The sequence below is a fragment of the Aulostomus chinensis genome, chromosome 10 (genome assembly GCF_037954235.1).
Source record: "Aulostomus chinensis isolate RoL2024-O1b breed Wild chromosome 10, RoL_Achi_v1.0, whole genome shotgun sequence".
Taxonomy (NCBI): domain Eukaryota; kingdom Metazoa; phylum Chordata; class Actinopteri; order Syngnathiformes; family Aulostomidae; genus Aulostomus; species Aulostomus chinensis.
In genome coordinates, this window is record NC_141329.1 from 3,919,710 (window position 1) to 3,943,125 (window position 23,416).

General features: G+C 42.4%; 4 protein-coding genes across 5 annotated transcripts in view; 2 read left to right on the top strand and 2 right to left on the bottom strand.

The window, feature by feature from the left end:
* egfem1 (EGF-like and EMI domain containing 1) overlaps positions 1–10,816 on the bottom strand; it is a 51,462-nt gene extending 40,646 nt beyond the window's left edge. Inside the window, exons 1-4 of the mRNA XM_086215627.1 lie at positions 10,698–10,816; positions 9,549–9,683; positions 8,765–8,874; positions 8,560–8,664 (exon numbers count right to left, since the gene is read on the bottom strand). Coding sequence (XP_086071753.1) covers positions 8,560–8,664; positions 8,765–8,874; positions 9,549–9,683; positions 10,698–10,780 — 433 coding nt within the window. The 5' untranslated portion in view covers positions 10,781–10,816. The remainder of the gene's footprint in view (positions 1–8,559; positions 8,665–8,764; positions 8,875–9,548; positions 9,684–10,697) is intronic.
* Positions 10,817–12,189: 1,373 nt separating this feature from the next.
* Positions 12,190–18,363, top strand: mffa (mitochondrial fission factor a). Of its 2 annotated transcripts, XM_086215625.1 has the most exons (8): positions 12,190–12,388; positions 12,920–13,134; positions 13,293–13,462; positions 13,553–13,644; positions 14,763–14,927; positions 17,112–17,168; positions 17,324–17,408; positions 17,510–18,363. In XM_086215625.1, the coding sequence occupies exons 2-8, from the start codon at positions 12,924–12,926 to the stop codon at positions 17,639–17,641; spliced, it is 912 nt and encodes a 303-aa protein (XP_086071751.1). In that variant the 5' UTR covers positions 12,190–12,388; positions 12,920–12,923; the 3' UTR covers positions 17,642–18,363. The 2 variants fall into 2 exon arrangements, with proteins under 2 accessions (XP_086071751.1, XP_086071752.1); XM_086215626.1 differs by lacking the exon at positions 14,763–14,927 and having other exon boundaries at positions 17,510–18,362.
* dnaaf1 (dynein axonemal assembly factor 1) lies at positions 18,300–20,775 on the bottom strand. The gene is made up of 2 exons (XM_086215622.1): positions 19,756–20,775; positions 18,300–19,676 (listed from the first exon to the last, which is right to left on the bottom strand). The coding sequence occupies exons 1-2, from the start codon at positions 20,681–20,683 to the stop codon at positions 18,862–18,864; spliced, it is 1,743 nt and encodes a 580-aa protein (XP_086071748.1). The 5' UTR covers positions 20,684–20,775; the 3' UTR covers positions 18,300–18,861.
* A 39-nt stretch (positions 20,776–20,814) lies between these two features.
* mrpl44 (mitochondrial ribosomal protein L44) lies at positions 20,815–23,226 on the top strand. Its single transcript, XM_086215624.1, has 4 exons — positions 20,815–21,046; positions 21,493–21,961; positions 22,073–22,251; positions 22,408–23,226. The coding sequence occupies exons 1-4, from the start codon at positions 20,871–20,873 to the stop codon at positions 22,580–22,582; spliced, it is 999 nt and encodes a 332-aa protein (XP_086071750.1). The 5' UTR covers positions 20,815–20,870; the 3' UTR covers positions 22,583–23,226.
* Positions 23,227–23,416: the final 190 nt, after the last annotated feature.

The following is a 23,416-nucleotide window of genomic DNA, read 5'->3' on the forward strand; positions in this document are numbered from 1 at the left end:
AAAGCATTAACCGGCTGTTCTTCCCCGAATGTGAAAACCACAAGAACCTGCGAGTCGAGATCAATAACTGAATCAGCAGGAACCCTGTGCAATGTGCGGAGGGTCTAGGTGTCAGACCTCAGGCAGTCATATCCAAAGATGGGGAGATTTACTCTTCCTTTCTGGATGGAATCAGATAATTAAACAGGAATGTATTGCATTTGTATTTCTTCACTAATTATTTCCACATCTCTATTGCATCAAAGTGACTTTATAATAACTGTAAAACAGAACTTGACACACAAAAGGGACGAAAACCAAAGATGTGGGGCAATTAGCATACAGGAAGATATTTTACACCCCTTGTCATAAAACATGTGCTTCAAATACTGGTTTTCCAGACATTAATAAAAGCACACAAGGCATTTGCAACACAACTGAACCCAAGCGTGTGAACTACTACAGTACTACACCTCTTCCAAACATTGTGTTTCTGCTTCTGCATTTGTCTTGAGAGGCACCAAGGAATTTAAGTGATCTAAAATGCATGAACCAAGTTGGACTGCTGTGGACCTGAAAGTGCGAGGACTGACCAAACGCAGGCAGCAGCGGGAACACGCCAAACCCACTGAGGTGAAGCAGGCATGATTTTGAAATCTTTAAGAGGGGATCTTTTACATGCGTGCTGCGCTGCATCCCTGTGCATGTGAGAAGCCGAAACCAGCGATGACACGTGTGCTTTGCCACTTGGCACTGGGCCTCAGATAAGTGGTGCCCAAGATACCTCGTGAGTATTATGTGATGTGGTGTGTATTTAGTTTGGATCTGTTCACCTCGTCCCTGCTGTGATGAGCTGTGAGAGACTGACTGATGTGTCTACATTGGCTGTAGAATCCCGAATACATGATCAGGTTCGGAAGATTGCTTTGAGTTCTATGTAAACATCATATCCGAATACGATGAAACTCTGGATTGGCCTCATAAGTTGGATGCTACAGTCCATGTGAACACAGTCACAGACAGGTGATTGGAGGTCATCGTGACACAATGATCACAACAATTAGGTTTTTGCTTCCTTTAGAGACCTCAAGAGCAGATAAAAGACAGACCCATCAAGTGTCGTTAGGGAAACACACAAGCCCCTGTGAACCAGACCAAAGGTCAAAGGTCACTTTCAGACAGCTAAGGAGCTTTAAGGAACCTGTCACAGGGAGGAAAGTGAGCCTCAACAATCAGCTCAGTAGAACAGAAGCATAATTGTTTTCAAGATGTTGCATTGAATGAAGTGGACAGCCAACTAGAGAGAGATACGATCAATCATGGCTTCCTACGTTCAAGAGAAAGGCAATTGTTCCTCATTCAAGCGCACAGAGTCAGCAAGTGCTGGTGCAGGGACACACTTTCAGTCATTCACTGGAGATGCTAATGACCAACCGACGAAGGAGTGTGCAGGCATATGTATTCCTCTCACTTCTCATAGCAAAAGAAGCAACAATCGTGCATTTTGGGCCTCGGGGTCACGTGTTCGCGTGACCTAAACCCAAACAACTCACACATTTCTCATTTGTCCTTTCAACATAGAATGGGTGCTCTCAAATAATAAGGGTTGTCTGAATCTCATGGTCACATCACATTGTTCCTGTCATTTAAATACAGATCTAAGATGATACAGATGATTTTCCTGCATATTTTCCTTTCAGTGGGTTTTAGAGGGTGAAGCAGCATTGATTATTCTGAAAAAAGCTACCACAGAATAGCATCCTCTTCCAGCTGAAGGGTGGCTGCTCCAAAAGTCTTGAGATACATTTGACCCTTCGTCTCAATGAGAACTCCTGACTACTTGATGGAAAAGCGACCGGTGTTTTTATTCCCCAATAGATAGGGACGATAGAAAATGTCCTCCAGCGAGAGAATGAAACTTAAATGAAGATATGTGGGTGCAGATGTGGAAAAAAATATTTTTGTTTTGGACTATATTTAATCCCTGATAAGTTTGTTCTCTCTGAGGAATGTCCTGCAGCACATGCACGTGAAACCCAGCTTCACCTCTATTTCTTCTTTGGTAACTACTTCAATACATTTGGTTTGTAAACTCGTTCTACTGCATCGATGAAGAGAAATGCAATACCAGGGTAATGCATCCAGAACTGAACATGTAGTCAGATCAACTGTAATGTAATTGACATTTGTGTTGTTTTCCTTATTGCCCCACCTGTTGCACTGCTGGCGTAATGAGAGAAACGTGTCCACCTGTCCACAAGCACACGCTGTGGGTGAGCCAGTTCAACTCTACGACAGCTTTTCCAAAAACAACAAAAGGCAGGACCTTCTCCTTCAACAGCAATAAATTAGTTAGCCGTCTCCAACAAGGTCATACTGAATAATCATCATCTTATTCTGCCAAACTACTGTATTATTTATTGTTTTGTATGCGTTGCTCCTTTTTTAATCCAGCTGCTGGGGACAGCAGGCGCAAATTAGTAGGTACCGTTACTTTTGATTGCATGCTGTTGCAGTAATGATTAAGAAAATAATAAATTATAGTTGAAAAAATTTATGTTTGAAAGCATGTCAAAGTGTTTCGATGAATTAAGTTAAAAATATCAACCTGATCTCATAAAAGTAAGTTTAAATGACCACAACTTCATTACAGCATATTACGTGGTGGCGGCGGCACCACATCTGTTTAGCTAACAAGCCAACGCCATGGAAATGACGCCAGGAGAAACAGGAATTTCACTGACAACAGCCTCTTGAAATGAAATTCCTTGTTGTAAAATCATGTTTCATTATGTGTCAGCGGAGCTAAAGTCTGGTTAGGTTTAGGCACAAAAACACTGGTTAGGAAAATGTCGTGGTTTGGGTTGAAATAGTGAAACACAGATCTTGAACATTTGGTCTTCTGCTGCAAAATCTAGCTCAGTATTTTTACAATAATAGTCATCACATGACTTTGTTGAATCAGGTAATTTGTGTGTCCACCACCACCACACAAAAAAATCATATATATTTACATTATTTGCACGTGTCACTACATAACTGTACATAAATGTAGCAGTGACAGGTTGTGCTCATTTCACAAGTTTTCAGTGAGATCCAGCTGAAACAGATAATATCATCATCATCTCTTGATCCTTTAGTTTCTTCATTCAAAATGCATTACCAGCTGAAAGACGAAAACAACTCTCCCAGATCACAAGGGGACCTCAGGAGTGACTTTCCTGCCATGCTTATTTTCCTTAACCTCCTCCTGTTGTTCTGCTGCTACAGTAGGAGTCTCTGTGGGTTTCAGTGAGTACGAGTCAATCACACACACCATCATCTCCCACCCTCTCAGCATGAACTTGCTAAACAATGGCGGTGTCTTAACGCATACAGGAAGATGAGGGTATGCCTGTTAAGTGTGTGAGAACTTCCCGTCCATGTGGCCACCATTAGGGGCTGAATGAGCTGCTTCCTCCGATAGCTATGCTTGGCATGTCGCGCTTGAACTGCCCAAAGTCTGTCAACCCAGCAGAGGGTCCTCCACCCGCTGAGCTGGTGGCAGGCTGGTGCAGTGAAAACAAGATGTATACAAGTGACATCAGCAAATCAATTCAGCCAATTAGTTCGTAGTTTCTGAGAACACACGATGTGCTACGCTCAAAAAAATCTCCACTTAACCAACAGTCTGCTGATACTTCATGCAACCTGCATCTCTTACTGTGTCGTTACTGACCTGCATGAGTCACATCACAAGACTTCAATTTTGAGCTTCTTGTCAGCAATAAAAACTAACTGGAGCAGCTGCAACTGACACTGCACTTGAGGGTTAAAAGAAGAGTAATATGATATTGTACTCATTTCATTACTGTTTTGGTTGGAAAAACAAGCCACCTGGCCTTTAACAGTTTCCCCGAGGATATAAGTATACACTTAAAAGTGTTGTCTACAATTTCAATAAGGCAGACAACAATACACACCATTGATTTTATTTTTTTTTACTGAACTGAACTTCATGGATGATGTTGATGGCGTGTGCTGATTACTGGAAGGTCTGATGCATTCCTCCAGAAGCTGCAGTGTCTTTATACTCAGCTTTTATTGGCTTATCATGACTATAAATCCTTGACATATTCAGGATTTACTGCGAAGAGGAGGAATCACATTCAACACAAAAACTATGAGAGTTTGTTAAATAAAAGTGTTTCAGACAAGATCTCATTTGAAAATCATTTAGTTTTATGACTCTTTGGTCTCATAGTATTAATTCTCAGGAGTTGCAACAGAATGGATCTGGAACGAACTCCAAAAGTCCTTGGAAAGAGTGTCACCATAAACTTTGTCCTTTGTAGTTTAGCTCAGGTGGATGTTTCACTGCAGACCTGTTGAAGACATCAGAGTTGTCTGCAGCGGTGACCATCAGTTGCCTCCTTGTTTAATGTCATGATCAGGCTTCAGACCACATTTTTACTCAAATGAATGTTGGTCTAGATTTATTTTTCCTTAGCTAGTTCTTTTTTTGTAGCCACACCTTGCACATTTGACTTAATTATATCTTTGAGCCTAATTACTTCCAGAAGATCCGATAATGTCTTTCCACGTTGAGAGCTGAAATCTCACACAAGCCCTCTTGTTCAAGTTCAGAGCTCGAGCAGCCATACACTTAAAAGGAATGCTGGATGGATTTTTCCTTGGTCCGATGGTCAGTGTATCACCTTTCCTCCAAAGATATTTGAAATCAATGGAAGATGTAGATACATGATGGGCAAGTAAAAAGCAGAACATGAGGGTGTCTCCAGCTCATCCTGCAGTGTTTGCTTAGATGGGTATCCCTGACAGATCAGCAGGGACGACAAACACTCTTCTAGTCTAAGGCATGTTATATAAAATCGACTTTTTCAAACTAAATCAGACAGAAAAATCAGAAAGGCCAACTAATTTTAATTTTGGAGCACTTTAACACCATGTTTCTGTTCTATTTACCTGTTCACCTAATTGCTAGAGTGTCAATCCTGGCTGTTTGTCACAGACTGCTGAATGTTCAAGGTTTCATCCAACAAAGAGAAATAGATTCTGTGTTTCCTGGGAGATTGCACATCTAGCCAGGATGATAAATGCTGCTCTGCACAATTCCATCTCACACAAGCACGCACAACTTACTAAGAATGCATACACAAACATTACGTGCAGAGGTTTACTTACATGGTGTACAAAGCAACAGGTGTGTTTTATTTAGTAGAGTAGCAAGCCAACCTTGTCCAGACATGAGCTCAATGATCAAAGTGGGAGCCAAGGTCCAGGGGATTAAACCTTCACGTTAATAGGAATAAAGATAATTCCCATGCCTTTCCTCTTGTTATCGCTTAACATTGTGATGTTTATTGCAACTGCAATAGCTGTTAAAAAAAAAAAAAAAACAACTCATTTGACCGGAGGGGAAGCTTCGTTAAAACAAATTCCAGTCCAGTCTTAGTGGATGAGGCATAAAGAAAGTTGAGTGACACCCCTTATTTGGAGCTAAATCAAACATAAAATCTGCACTGATGTCTTTAGCTGTCTTGTTACATAGCCAACACTGTATTACTGCAGGATCCAGTCTCAGGGTATGTCACTATCTAATAAAGTGCTGTGAAAACAGCCAGACTCCACTAGTGAGCGCCACATGGTTTCTGTCTTCACACTGTTATGTGTCTATGATCTCGTAATTTCATGCAGACCCATGCACCTATTTAACCAAAGCAAATCCTAATCTAAACTCTAATAAAGCCAGATAGCGTGGCCCTCTCAAGCTAGAGGGAAATGCAACTGTAAGAGAGTCGGCTCCAGTGTCCCAGCACATGCTCGGGCGTCTCCGGGCTGTTTATTACCTCACAGTGTTGACACTGTGGCCTTGGTGTCAGAGGCTGACGTGCATTTCCATGGACAGTGCCTTCTGTCTCGTATCAGAGATTAGAAGCAGGTGGCCAGTCGGCCCCCACAACACACAGTGGGCTCTACCAGCGCAACTTGGCAGGAATACCAAAGAGAGTAATATTCAAGTGGCCAATTGATGGTGAGAGCTGAAAAGAGGGGAGAGGGAGCAGAGCAGGGGTTCTCCCTTGAACTATTACCAGACTGGACTGCTCTTACACACCACTCTCACTGATCCCTCTCCCAGTGGTGATGTGCAGCCCGGATGAACTGTGCTGAAAAGCCTGATATACTGCTCTCTGTGTCGTCTCGTCAGCCTACTTGAAGTCACGAGGTGGCAACGTGGCGAAGAAGGTTCAAAGCATCAATGCGTCTGATACAACCGACGGGTTCTTCTTTCCGCAATTTTGCCAAACAAAACAAGACTTTCAAGGATTTTTAAGACTGATCCAGACATTCAGGGAAACCAGCTCATGGATTTGTAAAACACTGTGAATTATTCCAGTTTGAGGGGCAGAAAGTGCTATTTTTCAACCCTTTATGTATAATAAAATTGATGGCTTAACTGAGGAAACAAATAAAAACAAGTCAGATAATATGACTTTAAATGCAGCATTGAATGCTCATGGGAAATAATGAGGAAATGCAGGAAGTATCATGTAAATGGACAAAGCTTCCAGAAACATCTTTACGACTAAACAGCAAGACCTTTCGGCTTTACCTTAATACTCTAAGATGCAGTAAATCTTTAGAGAGCAGTATTACTGCTTGTACTGCATATCTGTTTTTTCTCTACCAAATCATACACACATCAGTACTAAGTCTGTCATTTTGGAAAAGTTTACAATGCAAATCTTAATATGAAAAGCTTCCCTGGTGGATCAATGAGCACATAAAGATTTTAGAGTTTCCAGGTCCAGCAGTGGTTACAGTGTCCTGGTAATCGTGTTAACCTGGAATGTGAAATGAATGTCCTCTTTACAACCCTGACAGGTTCGTCTGTCATCGAGGAGTAAAGGTCGCCATTCAGCCTCCACTGCAGCGATGGAGGGAGATGGACATCATGGAAGGATCAACACGTGTGTAAAAACCTGAAACACAACTGTATAATCAGAATCACTTTCTCCAAGTCTTTGTGTATTCCTGAAACTTTTTTATGAGCTAAAAAGAAGAACTTGAAGAAAATGGACCGTCAGGTTTCACTATTTTCTACAAGGTAAATCCAGTTTCCATTCTCAATACACTTTCTAAATGACAACAAATGAAAGTTCTTGTAATTACACCAAGTTCCTGCTTCCAGTTTAGTGCTGTGACAGGGTTTGGGTCAGTGGTGTAGGTATGAGCATCTGCACGAAACAGAGGTACAGTGAAGGAAACTGGCTGCACACGGGAGCTTGGCTGACTCTTTCCTGGCAGAAACAAGAGGATAAATCTGTCTCAAGAGACGGGAGACGGAAAAACGTTTTATAACAACAGAAGACTGAGAATTCTCACCGAGAAACACATAAGAAATGTGCTTCCCCATCTTCTTTTTCCAATCTATCACCCCAATGTGCGAAAAACAAACAGGCCAAGTCAAAACAAAGGCGCGGGACAGCTACCTCTAACAAACGACACGTTCTTGTGAAGTGTCTTAGCAAGAGGGAGTGTTTTAAAGCCCAGGGAGGCAGACTCTTCCTCCTGGGAGAATGAAAGCAATCAGGTGGGAAAGCCTCTGCAGTGAGTATGTTTGCCTGTTTGCGGGGGTTGGGGGTATCGCTATTCTGTCACTGCGGAACTTCTCCATAATACTAATCACCATGCTTATTTGTGTGTTGTTGAAGATTGCAGGACGGTACAGCACACGTATGGCACGGGTAACGTGAGAAACTACAGGCAGCACCCCAGAATGGACAGATGTCATCCATTTCCTCCTGAGATAGTTTTTGTTGTTGTTTTAATGTTCTCAAACTAGTCAGCAGAACCCTTAATGGGCTTGTAACATAATGAAATATTCAGGGTTTCTGCACCCTTTTCAAAATTTATTTCAAGCATATTTTTTTTAGAACTTCCAGAGAGCATTTTTTGAACTGGCAGATCACAATCTTCACGCATGCAGATTCAGCAAGTGAGGCGCAAGCAGAGCAGTCTTTATTTTACATGAGAGGCAGGAGGTTAGGCTCTCTCTGGCTCATTAATTTTTAAAAGCAAACTATTCCATCAGCTAGCAATTAAGAAAGAAATGCAATTACAATTTTAAGTTCTGTAAAACCCTGAAAGCACATTATATTTCAAGCATTTTCAAGGATTTCCTGAATATTTCGTCGTGGCAAACATTCTTTAACATCTCGCTCGTTCAAACTGCATATACCAGTTTTTACAGAGTGGAGGCTCAGCTGAGTTGAACCACAACCTTCAAAGGAAACCCACTGTTACCAGAGAACACTTCTTCCACCTTTAACAACCCCAGAGACCCCCACAGAGCAGTCTCATCTAATCACAGCTCCACTAAAGCCTCACTACGGAGTCTGCAAAGTGAAAGCATAAGGTCTGAACCGAAGCTTTAACAACACGTGTTGCTTTAAAGAAATACAGAGGGCTTCACAGACTCCCAAAACTACACATATGCTGTAAAATGGATGTCCACACTGTGAGAACAGCAGTGGTGTCAAGTAGATAAACCTAAATGTCAGAATCATCAGAACTCACCGTACTGGCATCTTGTCCCTTTGAAGCCCTCTGGACACTGGCATATGTGACCTCCACTCTCTGCGCACCGTCCTCCATTAAAACATGTGTTGTGTCTACAAACCCCTGAAGATACAAGATATAATGTTGAATATCTTTATTGAGGCAGTGTAATTCCTATCTTCAACATCAAACTGATACATAATGCTGAAACTTTAAAACTCACTATGCAGGCAGCCTCGCTCTTCCCCCCTCTGAGTCCAGCCTGGGCAGCACTTATAGACCGTGTGTAGATCCATGCTGTATACCTGCCTGTAGGTTGTGTAGTACCCTGTCCTGCACAACAACAGCTCGATTACAGTCCCATGATGGTCCCATGATGTCTAAACATATTACGTTCATGACAATAATCCAAGGAACGTGCCAGTTTTTTGGGGGGAAATATGGTTATTGCCCATTATTTTTAGAACTGGACAAGCAGCTAGATACCTTTCAGTCCTCCAGACTGCAACCAGACAGCTGACTGCTGGTTGGATTAGCCACGATAAACACTAGGATTTAAATTTTTCCCATTTTTCATGTTAATCGGACCAACTTTTGCAAGGATACGGGACAATTCCTGTTTTGATTGTAGCATTTTTTTGTTGATAACTTTTCCATCAATATTCTTTTGATGATTTTTGATCTTTTGCCTGCAGTTGAATCAGGTATGTATCTGACAGAATAACATCAAGAAACTTTCATTTTTTCCACAGTGAAATTAAAGCACAACCCAATTTCTATTTCTTCAGCCAAAGATCATTTGGGGAGAAGTGTATTTGGTTTTTGAGGCAGTAGGTGCCCAGAACCCACAGTCAGTCATCCAGTGGGGGTCTGGAGCTTTGTAACGCATGTAGGAGAGACAGGTATCTATCTGCTTGTCCTGAATTTAAAAATAATGGACAATAGGCCTATTTTCCAAAATGCTGGTGTGTTCCTTTAAGTGTTTGTACACTGTGAGCTGCTCTTACCTCCTCTCATACCCCATACACCATCTGTGGCTTGTGCAGCCCTGCTTCCACACCTTAACCATGCGTGTAAAAGCCTGCACACATGGCTGACGAGCCCCCAACATGGACATCTCCTGCTCAGCACAAACGTTTGGCCTGTCAATGGAAAAGCCACACAGCGAAGAGCGAAATAGAATTAAAAACCTGCAAACTTTGAAACCGAAATGAAGCTCACTCGCCCTCAGACCCTGGGTTTCTGATCTGTTGTCTGAAATTGATGCATGTATGTGTTCTTAGTTTGTTCTTGACATCTCCCTATCACAGTGTGTTGACCTTCACTGCAGTGAAACTGAAAATCACTGTAATTTTGAAAGCCAGCATGTAATAATTCCATGCTTTGACTGCTGATGGACACCTGTAGATCTGCAGCACAGCTTATGTGTGTAATTCAAAAGAAGACGTGGTCTTTCCACGTACACATGTTCGGCTCATTACACATATTGTTAATCAAACATTTACAACATCCTGCAAGCATGTTGCAATGTACTCAATTGTGGTACATAGAAAACTTTCAATAAACAACCAATAAAATTCCCCAGGAAATTCTGTTGTTTTGCTGCCAGTAATTGAGTGCAAGCATGCACAAATGTGTAGACGTTCATTAAACAGCACAGACGTGTTGCATACACTACAGCACTCCATCATAAGTAAGCTGCATCAGCGTGTTGTCAGACAACCAGAGGAGTCCTCCGCAAACCGTCTGGCTTCAATACACAGCAGCCTGAGGCTAGAGGAAGTATTCACTTCTCCAGTAATGCAAATGACTCCTTGAGACGTGTCCAACAACCTCTGTGCTCATTCATCTCTCCTAGATTAAAATTTGATTAAATGTAATTAGTTTGGATTAATCAGGAACACTTTTTTTTTAACAGAAGCTCTAATACGGGACTTGAAAGAGCGACTCCGAGTGGTCATTGCGCAGAATACACAATAACTGTCCTGATAAGTATTTATAAATCTTAAAAAGCATGGTATTTTACTCCAGTCTCATCTTGACGTGTAAAAAAAAAACCCAAAAACCAAAAAAACTATAACCAGATTTCTCGAAACAATCAGATGAAAAGGCAGACATATTGTAAATAAAAGTCTTAATTTCTGTTCTTTACTTACATGCCAAGTTGCAGCTCCAAAGATAACCCGCTGTGCGTGGTGCTGAATAACATCACACACACAATGAAAATGTCTGGGGACATTATTGCTGCCTGCTGGGACGCGGAGAGAGAAGTCAATCGTCGCAGCCTCTGCGTCCATCAAACGAAGAGCATCTCGGCATTTCGAGAAGTCCGTCAAGACATGGTTCAGATGTCTACGTTTGTCGTGCGATGATCTCTCCGTGATCTGGACGTGGTTTCTCGTCTACTGCCTGAGCAGATGCTGGCCGACTTGTCTCATGTCAGACGAAGCTTTTAAGTGGCTCCGAGTAAACGCACCACCCACAGTGACTGAGGGGCCAGCTCCCCAAACCCCCGGCGACACTGACCTGGTCTTGCAAACTGCTGTCCAACACATACCTAGATTATCTACTGAGTACATGTACAGTAGAAAGATCAAGTGTTGAACATAATGTTTTATATCATAATGTTTTATAAAATATACTGTTTTTCTATTTGGTGAGGATTGTGGATTTCCTCAGTAGAAATAAGATTTCAGGTTATGGCAAGACATTATATATTACATAAAGCTTATCATTAATCAAATACATTATTCATAAGTAAACGTCACATTGGAATAAATCAGTGAAACAGCAGTTGGGTATAAATGATTGCTTGAAAACGAATGATAACTTAAAAAAATCTAGCCTACTTATAAGGACATAGTTCTGCAGGCCAATATAAAATATCAGACATGAAAAATAGAAACAGATTTGACAGCTGGAAAGCTCAGAGACGCCTAGTGGTGAGGATGTGGGACACAAAGCAGCTGCGAGGCGCTGCAGTACCTTGTGACGTCATCAGGGGGCTTCCACTGGAGTGGCCATGTTTCACTGCACACTATAACAAAACTTGCACCAAAATCAAATAATGCAGGTATCAGTCTACCAAAGCAGTCTCGGTCGGTCGCTGTCTTGAGCCATCCATGAGTTTCTTACTTTCTCCCAAGGTGACTGTATCTCCACACCATAACTTATGTGACTGTTTGGACTAAAATGAAAAAAAAAATATCAAGGCAACAGTTTCCATCAGTCTTTTCAAATTGTGACAGCTGAACTGAAAGGATCTTTAACAAACAAGCTACAATGTTTTCGCGGTTTTAGCTCTTCCTTTATTATCTAATCATTTTTCAGTACAGCCTAGTTGAAACAAGTGCTTGATAACGAATCAAAATCAAGTCGTACAAAGTATTTTTTCTACATTATTTAAAATGAATTTCAAGGGTATTGCACCTATAACTTAACTTTCTTTCAGCAGGTAACTCATTTTGGTCAAAATTCGACTATCTTGCAGTGTTAAACATGTAATGGCGATTTATGTTTATGCGTCTGTGAATGAAGCTTGTATGTTAATACTATACGAATACAACGAAACATACAAATCACATATATGTTCGTGCTTTTAATTCGAGCGCTGGCTATATTTGACGTCACTTCCTCCGTTTCGTAGGTAGCTTCCTGCCTGCCGTTTGACGTCAGGAGAGGAAGATAGGTTCTTCTCACGTCTATGTTGGGAGATACCTTACAGCTACATCATTTCTGACTCTTTATTCTTTCGTTTTGTTCATGAATTCCCCAAATCCAGAGTAGGATTTGAACTTCGTCAGGATTTGATTCGAAGCCTCTTCTGTCCTCAGCAACAACACGATAGGTAAGAGACAAGCTAGCTCGCTAGCTAGGAGGCTGCTAATGCTGTGTCTGCCAGCTATTTGGCTGTTGAAATATTCTTTGAATTACCTAAACTGCTGAATAGAGCTACTTACTGTAAAAAAAAAAATGGTGAGTTGAACCGTCGTGTTTGCTAAGCTAGCTAGATACCGCGTTTATTTCTTTTTTTATGAAAGTAGAAGATGTGTTCTGTCACAAGAGCAGCAGCTGCAGGTTAATATTATCAGTCTCTCTTTTGTTCCTCTTCAAAGTCATAAGACATTTTTGTTATCATATGACATTGAGTATTAATAGATCTCTAACCACTGCCAGCAGCCTGTTCGCTCCAGTAGACTTTCAGTTCCAGTCAGAATGTCCCTTATTACTTTCAAACTAGATAACTATTGTTCAATAACATTGGCTTGTCAAAATGTGTTAGGTCATAACTAGCGTGAAAAGTTTGACATATGATGACGAGATGTGGTAAATATGTGGTCTGGTGTTTGTGACAATCTCATCCAATGATTCTACACAGCCAAATGAACGGAGCAGCGTTCCCTTCCCCCACGGCGGAAATGGCAGAAATGAGCCGTATCCAGTATGAGCTGGAGTACACCGAGGGGATCAGCCAGAGGATGCGCATCCCGGAGATGCTCAAAGTGGCTCCAACTGTCGTCTCCGGTCAACCTAATGTTGGCTCCCAGGAGCTCGTCCAGACTATGCTGGTCCCCGAGAGAATTGTGGTCACAGGTTGGTGAAGCTGTCTTAGTCATTGGTGGCTGTCATTATGCTAAAATCAGCCTTGGAGTCATATTAAACATCTCTTAGCGGCGCAGTCCACCATTTGAATCAAGTCAAGATGAACTCAATCGCTCACATGACGCTTGTATTAACACCTGTCTTTTCAGGTGACAGTAATGACACTCAGTTTGTCACGCCCAGAGACCTGGACTTAATCCAGTCAACTCCACTAGAAACCCTGTCACTGAAGACCCCGCCCCGCGTCCTCACCCTGAGTGAGCGACCTCTAGACTTCCTGGAGGAGGAGCAGCAGGCAGCTCTAGAAAGTGAGGGGGTGGTAAGTAATGAATTAATAAGTTTATCTCACTAATTAAGAGGAATTTACATACAGTGAACCATATCCCTCATAAATCCTCATTTCTTGTAGTTGCGGCCGCACGCACGATTGCGACGCGAGCGCTCGGCTAGTGAGAACGCAGCTGTCCGTCACAACAGTCAGATGATGCACAATGATTCTGCGTGAGTACAGGTTCAGCCCTGGCGTCATTAACTCTCTCCCGTGCACATGCATGCTGCATCTTCCTCCTGCCGCTTTGTTTTCATCCGCCCCTTTGTGATGAGGCTGGTCATCTATTATGAGTGGCTTGTTAGCTGTTTGTTGAAGGACTTTTTCTGCTGTCAGTTCCAGAGCTCAGTTTTTTTTTCTCACTCATCCCTTAAAACCATGCTTTAAACATAGTAATACACATCCTAGCAGTGTTTTCCTAATAAAATACCAGTCAGATAGCTCGTCCTTTTACAACCTCCTGTTTATTTGCATGATCATTAGGAAAAGGAGAAAATGTTGCAGTTAAGTTCAGGTGCTGGGGTAGAGGGAGGTGATGCAGCTCAGGAATCATTGGTGTCCGGTGAGAATTGAAGTAGTCTAACCACAGAATGCTGGCGTGTCACATAACAGTGCAGCTCAGCACATACGTGTTAATAACTATTTTCCTATTCACGCTATTAACCCTTCTCCCCACACCTTGCCCTGCTCATTTAATGGAAATACTTGAGAAGAATTAGTTGATCCTTCAATTTGTCATGCTGGGATTTTTGAAAGTATATAAACATAAATAGAGTATTACAAAGTATAGAAATGATCTGTTGCAATAGTAAATCATTTAGTTCATTAAACTGTGCTGATAAGACGAGCCTCTGTCCCAGTGTCAGCATCCATCAGGGTTACGGTGTACAGGGTACATTTCACCATCTAGTAGATTGTTGAACTTCACATCTTTCTCAACATTTTACAAACATTTCAATTCAACTTTTTTTTTTTTTGGATTACTCATTTTTCTTGAGCAATTGCATCAAAGTCAGAATAATTTGCTGTAGTTTGCATCTGTTTTTCATTGCTGTGAGTTGTTGGGTGTTTTGCATGCTAGTGAACTGTAGCTTGATGGCAGGTTCAGTCAGTGCGTTATTTGCTTTCACTCAGTTGACATTCTCACAAAAACAGTAAAGATGAGGACAGTTCCTTTTCCTTATTTCTCTTCCTCTGCTCCCTCACTCTGCTCCCTCATTCCCTTTTCTTCTCTTTTGTCTTTTTCTTCCCGTTTTTCTCTAAATTGCTCTTACTGGTGGGCACTGACCAGTGCAACACCATCCCCCCAAGCCACTGTGCAACCTTGCCCCCCTCTCACCGTGGTTGAAGAAGATCACAACCTGTACAGCGCTAGCGGTGTTTTATCTTTCATCCAGTCCACCACACGTCGGGCCTACCAGCAGGTCCTTGAGGTCTTGGATGAGAACCCTCGCAGGTGACCTCCCAATCATCCATCTTGCTAGGGTCATGAGAAGAGCTAGTGAGCCTTTTGTACCAGTCAATCATTTCTGGTCACTCAGACGAGGATGAACTCTGTAGCTTGTGTTCTTCAGCTGTCTTAACCTGTTGAAAGTGTCGTTGCATCTTCAGCACTTTGATGCCTGATTTTTAGCACCATGTCTTTAACTTAAACAGTCACCAGGCCCTCAGTTTGGCTGGCAGCTTGTGTGGTTGATTCAAGCATTATTTAACAATTTACTTACTGACAAATTCTAACTTTAAATAATTCTATTAATATCAAAGTCAGATGTAGTTTTGTTTACCTCGTGAAACTTTACACACACAGTAGTATGTAAGATGATCAGATAGCTACTGAAGACACGATGACTGTTGTCTCGTCCTTCAGAGTGGGTGAGACATTGAGAGGACTAAAAAGGCCATATTCATAAATAGATGAGTTAATGAAAATATAACACACTGAAAAAATGTAGAAATAAAAGCCTTAGTTATTAAATACATGTGCAAAATCAATACCTCTGATATCTTTTTGACTTGACAAATTACCTAATTTATTTTCTTATGACACAGTCTACCAGTGGATTCTTTTCTGTGTAGACTTAATTATTTCTATTGATTGCTCTTTTTATTTAGTCCCCCTTTTTTTGTCTGGCATCTGCACCTTCATTAACATGGGTGAAGAAATAAACAAATAATAATAATGCGTCTTTCTTTTCAGAGTGTGCGGCACATTTGTTTAGTAACTGTGGCTTTTATTTCTACAGTTAATTCTTCATTATTTGTTTTTATCACAGCAGTTTTACTCTTCAGTCGCGCAGTGATGTTGTTAGGTACGCGTCCTGCGTCCCTGACGCATTAAAATATGAAAGGACGCAGTAAATTCACTCTCCGTGCGTCCCAGGGACACACCTCATTTTTCCCATGAAAAACCATACATTGTGAACAACAACTTGTGTTTAAAATCACAGTAAGTAGCAAAAGAAACCTTGCCGTCAGCGGACCTGACGAGCGCTGTTTCAACCCTTTGCGCATTAACTCAGCGCAGACATGATCCCCTTGAGTACAGTATCGCGACATGCTAGTTTAGCCGCTACAACAACAACTACCGCGGATTTCATTTCAACAATTAAAGATACGGACTTCTTAGTAGTAAATAAATTCACGTTTCAACTGTTATATGCTGTGTTGACTCGATGGTTTAACGTCTAGGGGACATGCGCTAACGAAATAAATAAAAAATATTCCGGTGGTGGCTGTGTGGCAATAAAAAAAAAATACTTTGAATGGCGAAAAAAACATTTTGAACATACCTGCTAATTATAGCCATATCTTACCATACCACCATTGAGAGAGTTTAACACTACAATTTAAGCAATAGAAGAATATAAGAAATAGAAAGAAATACATTTTTTAATTGGGGACCCATTGAATTTCCCAGGGACCCACTCAAATCACCACCTGTGGGTCATGGCGACTCACTATATTGAAAACCCATCAACATCTCTGGTAGCGTCTCCGAAATTGTTCATGTTAGACGAGGAGCTGTCAATTCAGCTTTTATTTTGAAAGGATGTTAGCAGCCCTCTTTGAAATTCGGTTTGTGTCTCTGTTGACTGAACAAAGACGCAGGGCTGCTGTAACAAAACAAAGGCTGGATGGAGCGACCCTGCCCTGACCCCACATCTGCTGCAGGGTCAACTGTGTGGTCACATCTTCACAAAAACCCTGCGTTCTGCTGAGGCGCATCCAGTGTCACATGTCAGGAGAAACTAACAAACCAAACAGAGAGGAACCAAAGTGCAGCGCTGCTGTCGCATAGATATGAATTCTTTTCATAGGTTATCTGAGTAATAAGAGAAGTTGTTAAACTTGCATTCCTGATGGTTTTGTAGTAGTTTGAACTTTTGACTGCGTCCTTTTAGATGGTGTAATGTTCAAGCAGAAGTAAAGGTCTTTATATGTTTAAAGACCTCTATCTAAACTCTGCACCGCTTACTAACTTCTTCCGTATTCTCGGCCTCATCGGGTGTTCATAGGAAGAAAAAAGAACAGATGCCAGAGTGTACAATTAGTGCGTACATGTATGCAACACAGTACCATGTGTGTGTTCTATCTCTTATTTTTCCCCTTCCCCCGAACCCATCTTTCCCCAACTCTGTAGCAAACCATCACTGCGAGGGGGGTCGGCTTCAAGCTCCAACCCCCTGCAGGAGTCCAGGTAACTTGCCGTAGTCTTCGTTCTCTTCTTTCCTGTCCTCATCCTTTCCTTCGACCTGTTATTCTCATCTCAGGCCAGGAACTTGGATTTACTGTAGTTCTGAAGTCATCTTCTCACAGTCATGACTCGTGACATTAAGCTCTGCTCATTTGAAGGCTTGCGTTATCAACACATGAAGCCACGCTGGATGGTGCGCCTGATGACATGACAGTGGTCGATGCTGCAGCACTGCGACGTCAGGTCAGTTCCTCACTACCTCTTTTGCACCTGCATGCGTGTGTGTGTGTTGATCTGTAAACTAACTACAAAAAATCAAGTGTTTATTTTGTTTTAATCTCCAGCTCATCAAGTTGAATCGAAGACTCCAACTTTTAGAAGAGGAGAACAAGGAGCGAACAAAGCGGGAGATGATCGTGTACTCGCTCACCGTAGCGTTCTGGCTCATCAACACCTGGGTGTGGTTGCGACGTTAGAGGGGGTCCGTGTGTGTGGCGACAGCTCTACAGGGAGCGTTTGGTTCTTTATTCTGTGTCATATGATGGCTACATGCTGCACTGCGCCCACGTGATGAAGACCCTGAAAGGGGTCGCCGCACGCTGGGCTGTTTTTATTATTGTTACCTCTGCCAAAGAGGTCACGCTTTTGGGGGGGAGGGGTACAGGTTGGCCTACAAAACTATACCTGCAGCACCCTATGTATGTGTGTGTGTGTGTATATAAAAAAAATAAAAAATCAGATTTGACTTCCCTCACTCTATACAACAGCCACACACTGACATATGTGGGGTACCAGGCTCTGCTCATCACAGCTTGCGGCTTTAATTTGGGCCAAAACATGAAAGTGCCAGGGGCCCAAAGTTCGCCTTGGCGGAGGGGTGCGCTCTTTGAGTTATTGTGATGTGATTTTTGTTTATTTAATACATGTAAAGTTTTATTTTTTTACTTTTCGGTTCATTCTGCCCTTGTTTTGGTCATACAATGTTTTTAAGGACTAATCTTTTTGCTCAACGCCTCGCATGATTGTAAATATTTGTTGCTTTGGAAAGTTGTTCAGAGATACAGAGCGGCTCTGTTCACCAAAATAGAAACATGGAGCAGCGAAGTTGAGTCATAATGAAGTTCCATATTTATTGTAGAGAGAGAATTATATGTGAGTTGCACTGGAAAATGTAATAAAATTTAGTAAAATCATACATGTGAACTTGTGCTTATTTTTGTTGATGCATCAATGAAATACGTTAGGGAACAGACAGAATATTATCCTAACTGACCATTTTTAGATTTTGGCAGGTATATTTTTTCTTAATTTGTCACAACTGGTTTGGTTTAGGTGATCTGTGGTCACAGTGACATCAGAACACAACATTTTACGCGCTAATTAGGAGAAAATCTCACAAATGTTTATTACCTTCCACATCAAATTGGTCAACTTCATTGCGACGTTCCAATGTTCAGCAAAAAAAAAAAAAAAATCACTTCTGGCTGTTTTTCAGTACAATCTCATTAACACCTTGAGGCCCGACAAAACACTTTCTTTCAAATTCTGCACAATATGCAGAATATTATGTGGAAAAATAGCAACTGAAAAATGAACAAATGCTTTGTTTCACATACATACAGTGAAATGTTCAATAGGAATTAGTTAAAACAGTCACATCAAAGTCCATGACAAAATACTCTCAAATATGATGGCATCACTCCAGCTCCTCAATCAGCCGGCACGGCGGCTTAGCTGCTGACTCGGGATCATCCTCATCCTCAGGATACACCAGTGATGAAGAACTGTGAAGGACTTGGGCTGACTTGTTGCAGCCACTCATTAGGAAAATAGAGCTCCTGCCTGGACTCAAACAAGCGATGCTCTCACTCTGCTTCCCGGCTGCTTCCTCCTCGATGCTGCTCTCTGATATGACTTCTATTTTCGGTCCGAACGCTTGCTGACAAGTTTCGCTGAAGTCTTCTGTGTCCACATCCTCCAGATCAGGCAGATCATCAATGCGCAGAGTCTGAAGTGGTGGAAGTTGAATGGTTTCCAGCTGCTCTACATCCTCCAGCTCTGTCACCAGGGGCCCGGGACCACGCGCTGCTTCACCGGGGGCTGCTGTGAAGACGTTTGCGGGGGGACGTGTCCTCTCCCGTCGCTCACTCTGGAGCGCCACTTGTTCTCGTCCCGCTTCTTTGCTCACTAACTCGATTCTGCTTGGTTGGCTTTGGTGGTGGTTTTCCTCTTTTTGCTCCTTATTTCCAGCTGCTGTTTCTTGCTGCTGTGACTCTGGATTCCCTACCCGGGTCTCCTCTCTCTCACGCTGCTTTATCTTTTTGACACATTCCTCCTCTGTCGCTCTCTGTAACCCTTCGCTCAGCGGCCCCTCCTGTAAATCATTGTTTGGCTGGTGCTCATCGGGCTCCTGTGTTATTTGACTGTGTAAGAACTCCTCCTGGGTTTCCAGGGTGTCCTGCACAAATGTTTCCATATTATCTCCTGATATTTCCTCACAAGACGTCTCACCTGAAATGAAACAGACCGAACTGTGTCAACATGCAAATTCACAGTTTCTATATGCATCAAGACAAGAACCTGTACTCACCTCTGTCCATTTGCTGTTTGAGACGCCGTCTCTCCTGGGCATTTTTTCGTATCACTGCCAAGCTATCTAAACTGTCTTGGATTTTTCTCCTTTCTCGTGAGTTCCACTGTTCCCTCTCTTTGCGCTCCTCTTCCAGCCCCCCGCGAGCCCATGCCTCTGCACATGCCCTGTCTTTGGGGAAAACAGGGCGATCATCCAGGAAGGTGAGCTGCCCCAGGCGCACGATCATGGTCTTCCTGTAGTTCGGGATTTTTCTCACAGCTTCATTACCCATTAAATTTAGGACTCGCAGTTCTGGCATGGCCTCCAGTACGGAGAGGATCTCAGGGTCTTTTAGCAGGTTGTGGGACAAATCCAACACACTGATGGACAGACACAGACTAAGATGCTGTATGTCTTCTACTGTCTCCAGCTTGTTATGTGCAATCTGCAGTGTACTAAGCTTGGGAAGGCAGGAGATGTTCTCAATGGTGTGGATGTAGTTGTTGGACACATTCAGGGTGCAGAGTTTGGTCAGAGGTTCAAGATTTTCCAGTTTACGTATCAGATTATGCTGAAGAAACAAGCTGCAGAGATCCGTTTGTGCATTCAGGTTCTCAATATCTTGCAGCCCGTTGCTCTCCAGCCAAAGACACTTCAGTCCCGTGTACTCCTCCAGGTTCTCGATAGTGGCGAAACCTTTAAAATGCAGATACAACGTGTCATTCAGGCTTGGTGTTGAGAAGAGTTTGTTCTGCTTACAGTGCTCTCTTAAAAAGGTCTTGGTCATTCGTGGTCCTGAGAATGTTTTGTGTTCCTTGTTTTCTTGGGCCCTGACAGGTGTGATGGCGTCCGCTCCTTCCTCAACTTGTTCGGTATCTCCTCTTCCCAGTTGAGTTGCAGGTACAAACTCATCTTCTTTAGTTCCACTGACTCCAGCAGACGACATGACCTAATGTAGTTACCGTCTTCAATCTTTCACCACTAAAGACTTCAGCCCACCGCTTTGTTGTCTTGGGTACCGTTGTGGATGTTTCTATGGTAACGATAAACCGCAAACGGCGGCCTGTGAGATATTGTTCATTGTTCCTTGTCGACCTGTTTCAAGTGGCGCACATCACTGTCAGGGAAGCAACATGGCGTCAGGCTACATATTAAGTCGTGTCGCGCTAACGTTTGGAAGTCACTGTCAGCGTGTTTGCAGGAATGTCTGTGTTTCGCAGGTTCGAGGGACAAAGCGATGGCTGAAACCCTACTTGAAGTACATGGCGAGGAAGTCAAGGCTCGAAGGACCACCGCCACCGCCACCGCGGTAAGGTAGCTAACATAAGCTAGCATGGGTCCCAGAGAGCGGCGCAAGGCCATCGACGGATTTGATATTGAAATAACCATGTGTTTATTTAACTTGGTTGATCTTGTAAGCTCTACATGCAAAACATTGATTGTGTTACATTAAGTTTAACATTTATTGCCATACAAAGACTTGCCCTTTCATTGTGTTACATTAAATAATGTCCCCCTGTGCAAAAGGGCAGCGATTAACAGTTGATGGGTTTCTCTTTAAATGTTTTCTTTACAACCTCTTAGAAAACATCATTTTCAGTCTACATCAGAAAAAAAAAATCACTGAGCCACGTCTCAAACACTGTTATGAACAAGGATTTCAATTGGCAACCAGTTATTCATTGGAAAGGAGGCCATAATTTAGGGTTGGTTGACAATTTTAAATGCAGTCTGAACTGTTTTAACATCTTCCAGCTCTCAAAAGCCTAACTGGGATTACCATGCCGAGGTTCAGGCTTTCACGACCCGCCTTCATGAGAACTTCTCCCTGGGGCTCCTGAAAACAGCCTTTATTAATACCTGCTACCTGCAAGCGGAGCAAAAGAAAAGACAGGCATTGGGTGTTGACCCTGAAATCACAGCTCTTACCCTGAAAGATAATACACAGCTGAGTGCAAAGGGAGCTGATTTCACCAAAGGCTTCCTGACTGACTGGTGCAGGGCCAACTTCCCCAGCCTGCCAAGCGAAGCAGTGGAGAGTGTCGTCGGACACCTCACAAGTTCAGCGCTTGTGACCCATGTAGCAAGAAATCTAGGCATTGAAGATCTGACCATGAGTGCAGAATTCCCCGTCCTCGATGATGTGCTTTGTTCCACGTTCATGGCAGTGATTGGAGCTCTTCATGAGAGCAGTGGAGCAGAGCGGACAGGATTTTTCCTTAGGGTAAGAGGCCATCTCCACACACTGACTCCCAATATCAGATGTGGAAATACAGCCCTGATCTTTCTCAAGTTTTTGTTTAAAAATACGTTTGCTGTCACACACCCCTTCTAGGATTTCCTGGTGGCTCAGCTGATAGGAAAAGACCTGTTTGAGATGTGGACAGTGGTCAATCCCATGGGCCTGCTGGTGGAGGAACTCACTAAGAGGAACTTGCCTCTTCCAGAGCCACGCCTCATCAGGTCGGCCGGGGCGAGCACCGTCCTCCCATTGTACTTTGTTGGTTTGTACAGGTATGTGTGTCATGAATTAATTCAAAGTTAAATAGTATTGTCCTAATTACAAAGTAGTAAAAGTGATCACACACGCTGTTGTCAGATTGATTGATTGCGTGATACTGGCCTGCTGTAGTTATTCTCTCTGTTTCTGTGCCTTTTGTATGGATTCAGCGATCAGAAGCTCTTGGCTCATGGTCCAGGAGAGTCCATCTTTGCAGCAGAGGAGGAGGCAGCTCGCGTGGCCCTGCGGAAACTCTACGGATACACTGAGAACCGCAGACCCTGGGACTTCTCTCCACAAAAGCAACATGAACTGCCGCTATTAGATTCAGTCAGCAACAGTTAAATAACAACTCTTAATGAGCTGTTCAACTGTGCGAATATGAAGACCAGAGTCGTCTTATTCAAGAGAATTGCAAACCTGGAGTCGTATGGACGTATTCTGTCGTTGTCCTGTGTCTTTAAATGTCAGGTCACTCAGCCAATGGAAAGCCAAATGAGCCTTACGTTGCCCAAATGAGTGGCGTGAAAGCCAGGTTTCATCCACATCATAAAAATAATTTAGACCTATTTGAATTATGTAATATATTCAAGTGTTAAGTATCCTTTTGCTCACTCGCAGTCTGCAGAGTGATGTTCCAAAAAGCTCAGAAAAACAGTGTCTGCTGTGTACGTAAAATATTTTCAGTTGAATTTCTGTTGCCCACACTGAATAAAGTGTTCATAAATATTCCTGCATCATGTCTAACATAAATATGTCTTTCTTTAGTTCACGACTGTTATTTCCCACACCATCTTCTGTTCTTTATTGAAAAATGTATGTGTTATTACACTTTTGGTCAGTTGCTATGAAAGTTTTTCAAGAATTCCCCTGTATGTGATTGAAGATCCATTTCTAGTATTTCCAATATTTTCCATTTAAAAAGTTAAAGTTTAGTACCTAGGGATCAATGAGGGTTAAATCTTTACACCAAACTAAATGATTTACAGTCTACTATCTGGTAGCAATTTCTTTTTCTTTCAAATAAATTTGTTACTGGAAAAAAAAAAGACTGTACACTTAGGGCATTTTCTTTGATCTGAGCTTTTTTGTTTGTTTGTGGCTATGAGTGACGTTTGCCTCCATTACAAACCACTAAGAAGCACAATCGTCCCCCTTGGAAGAGGAGGTCAGGATGCA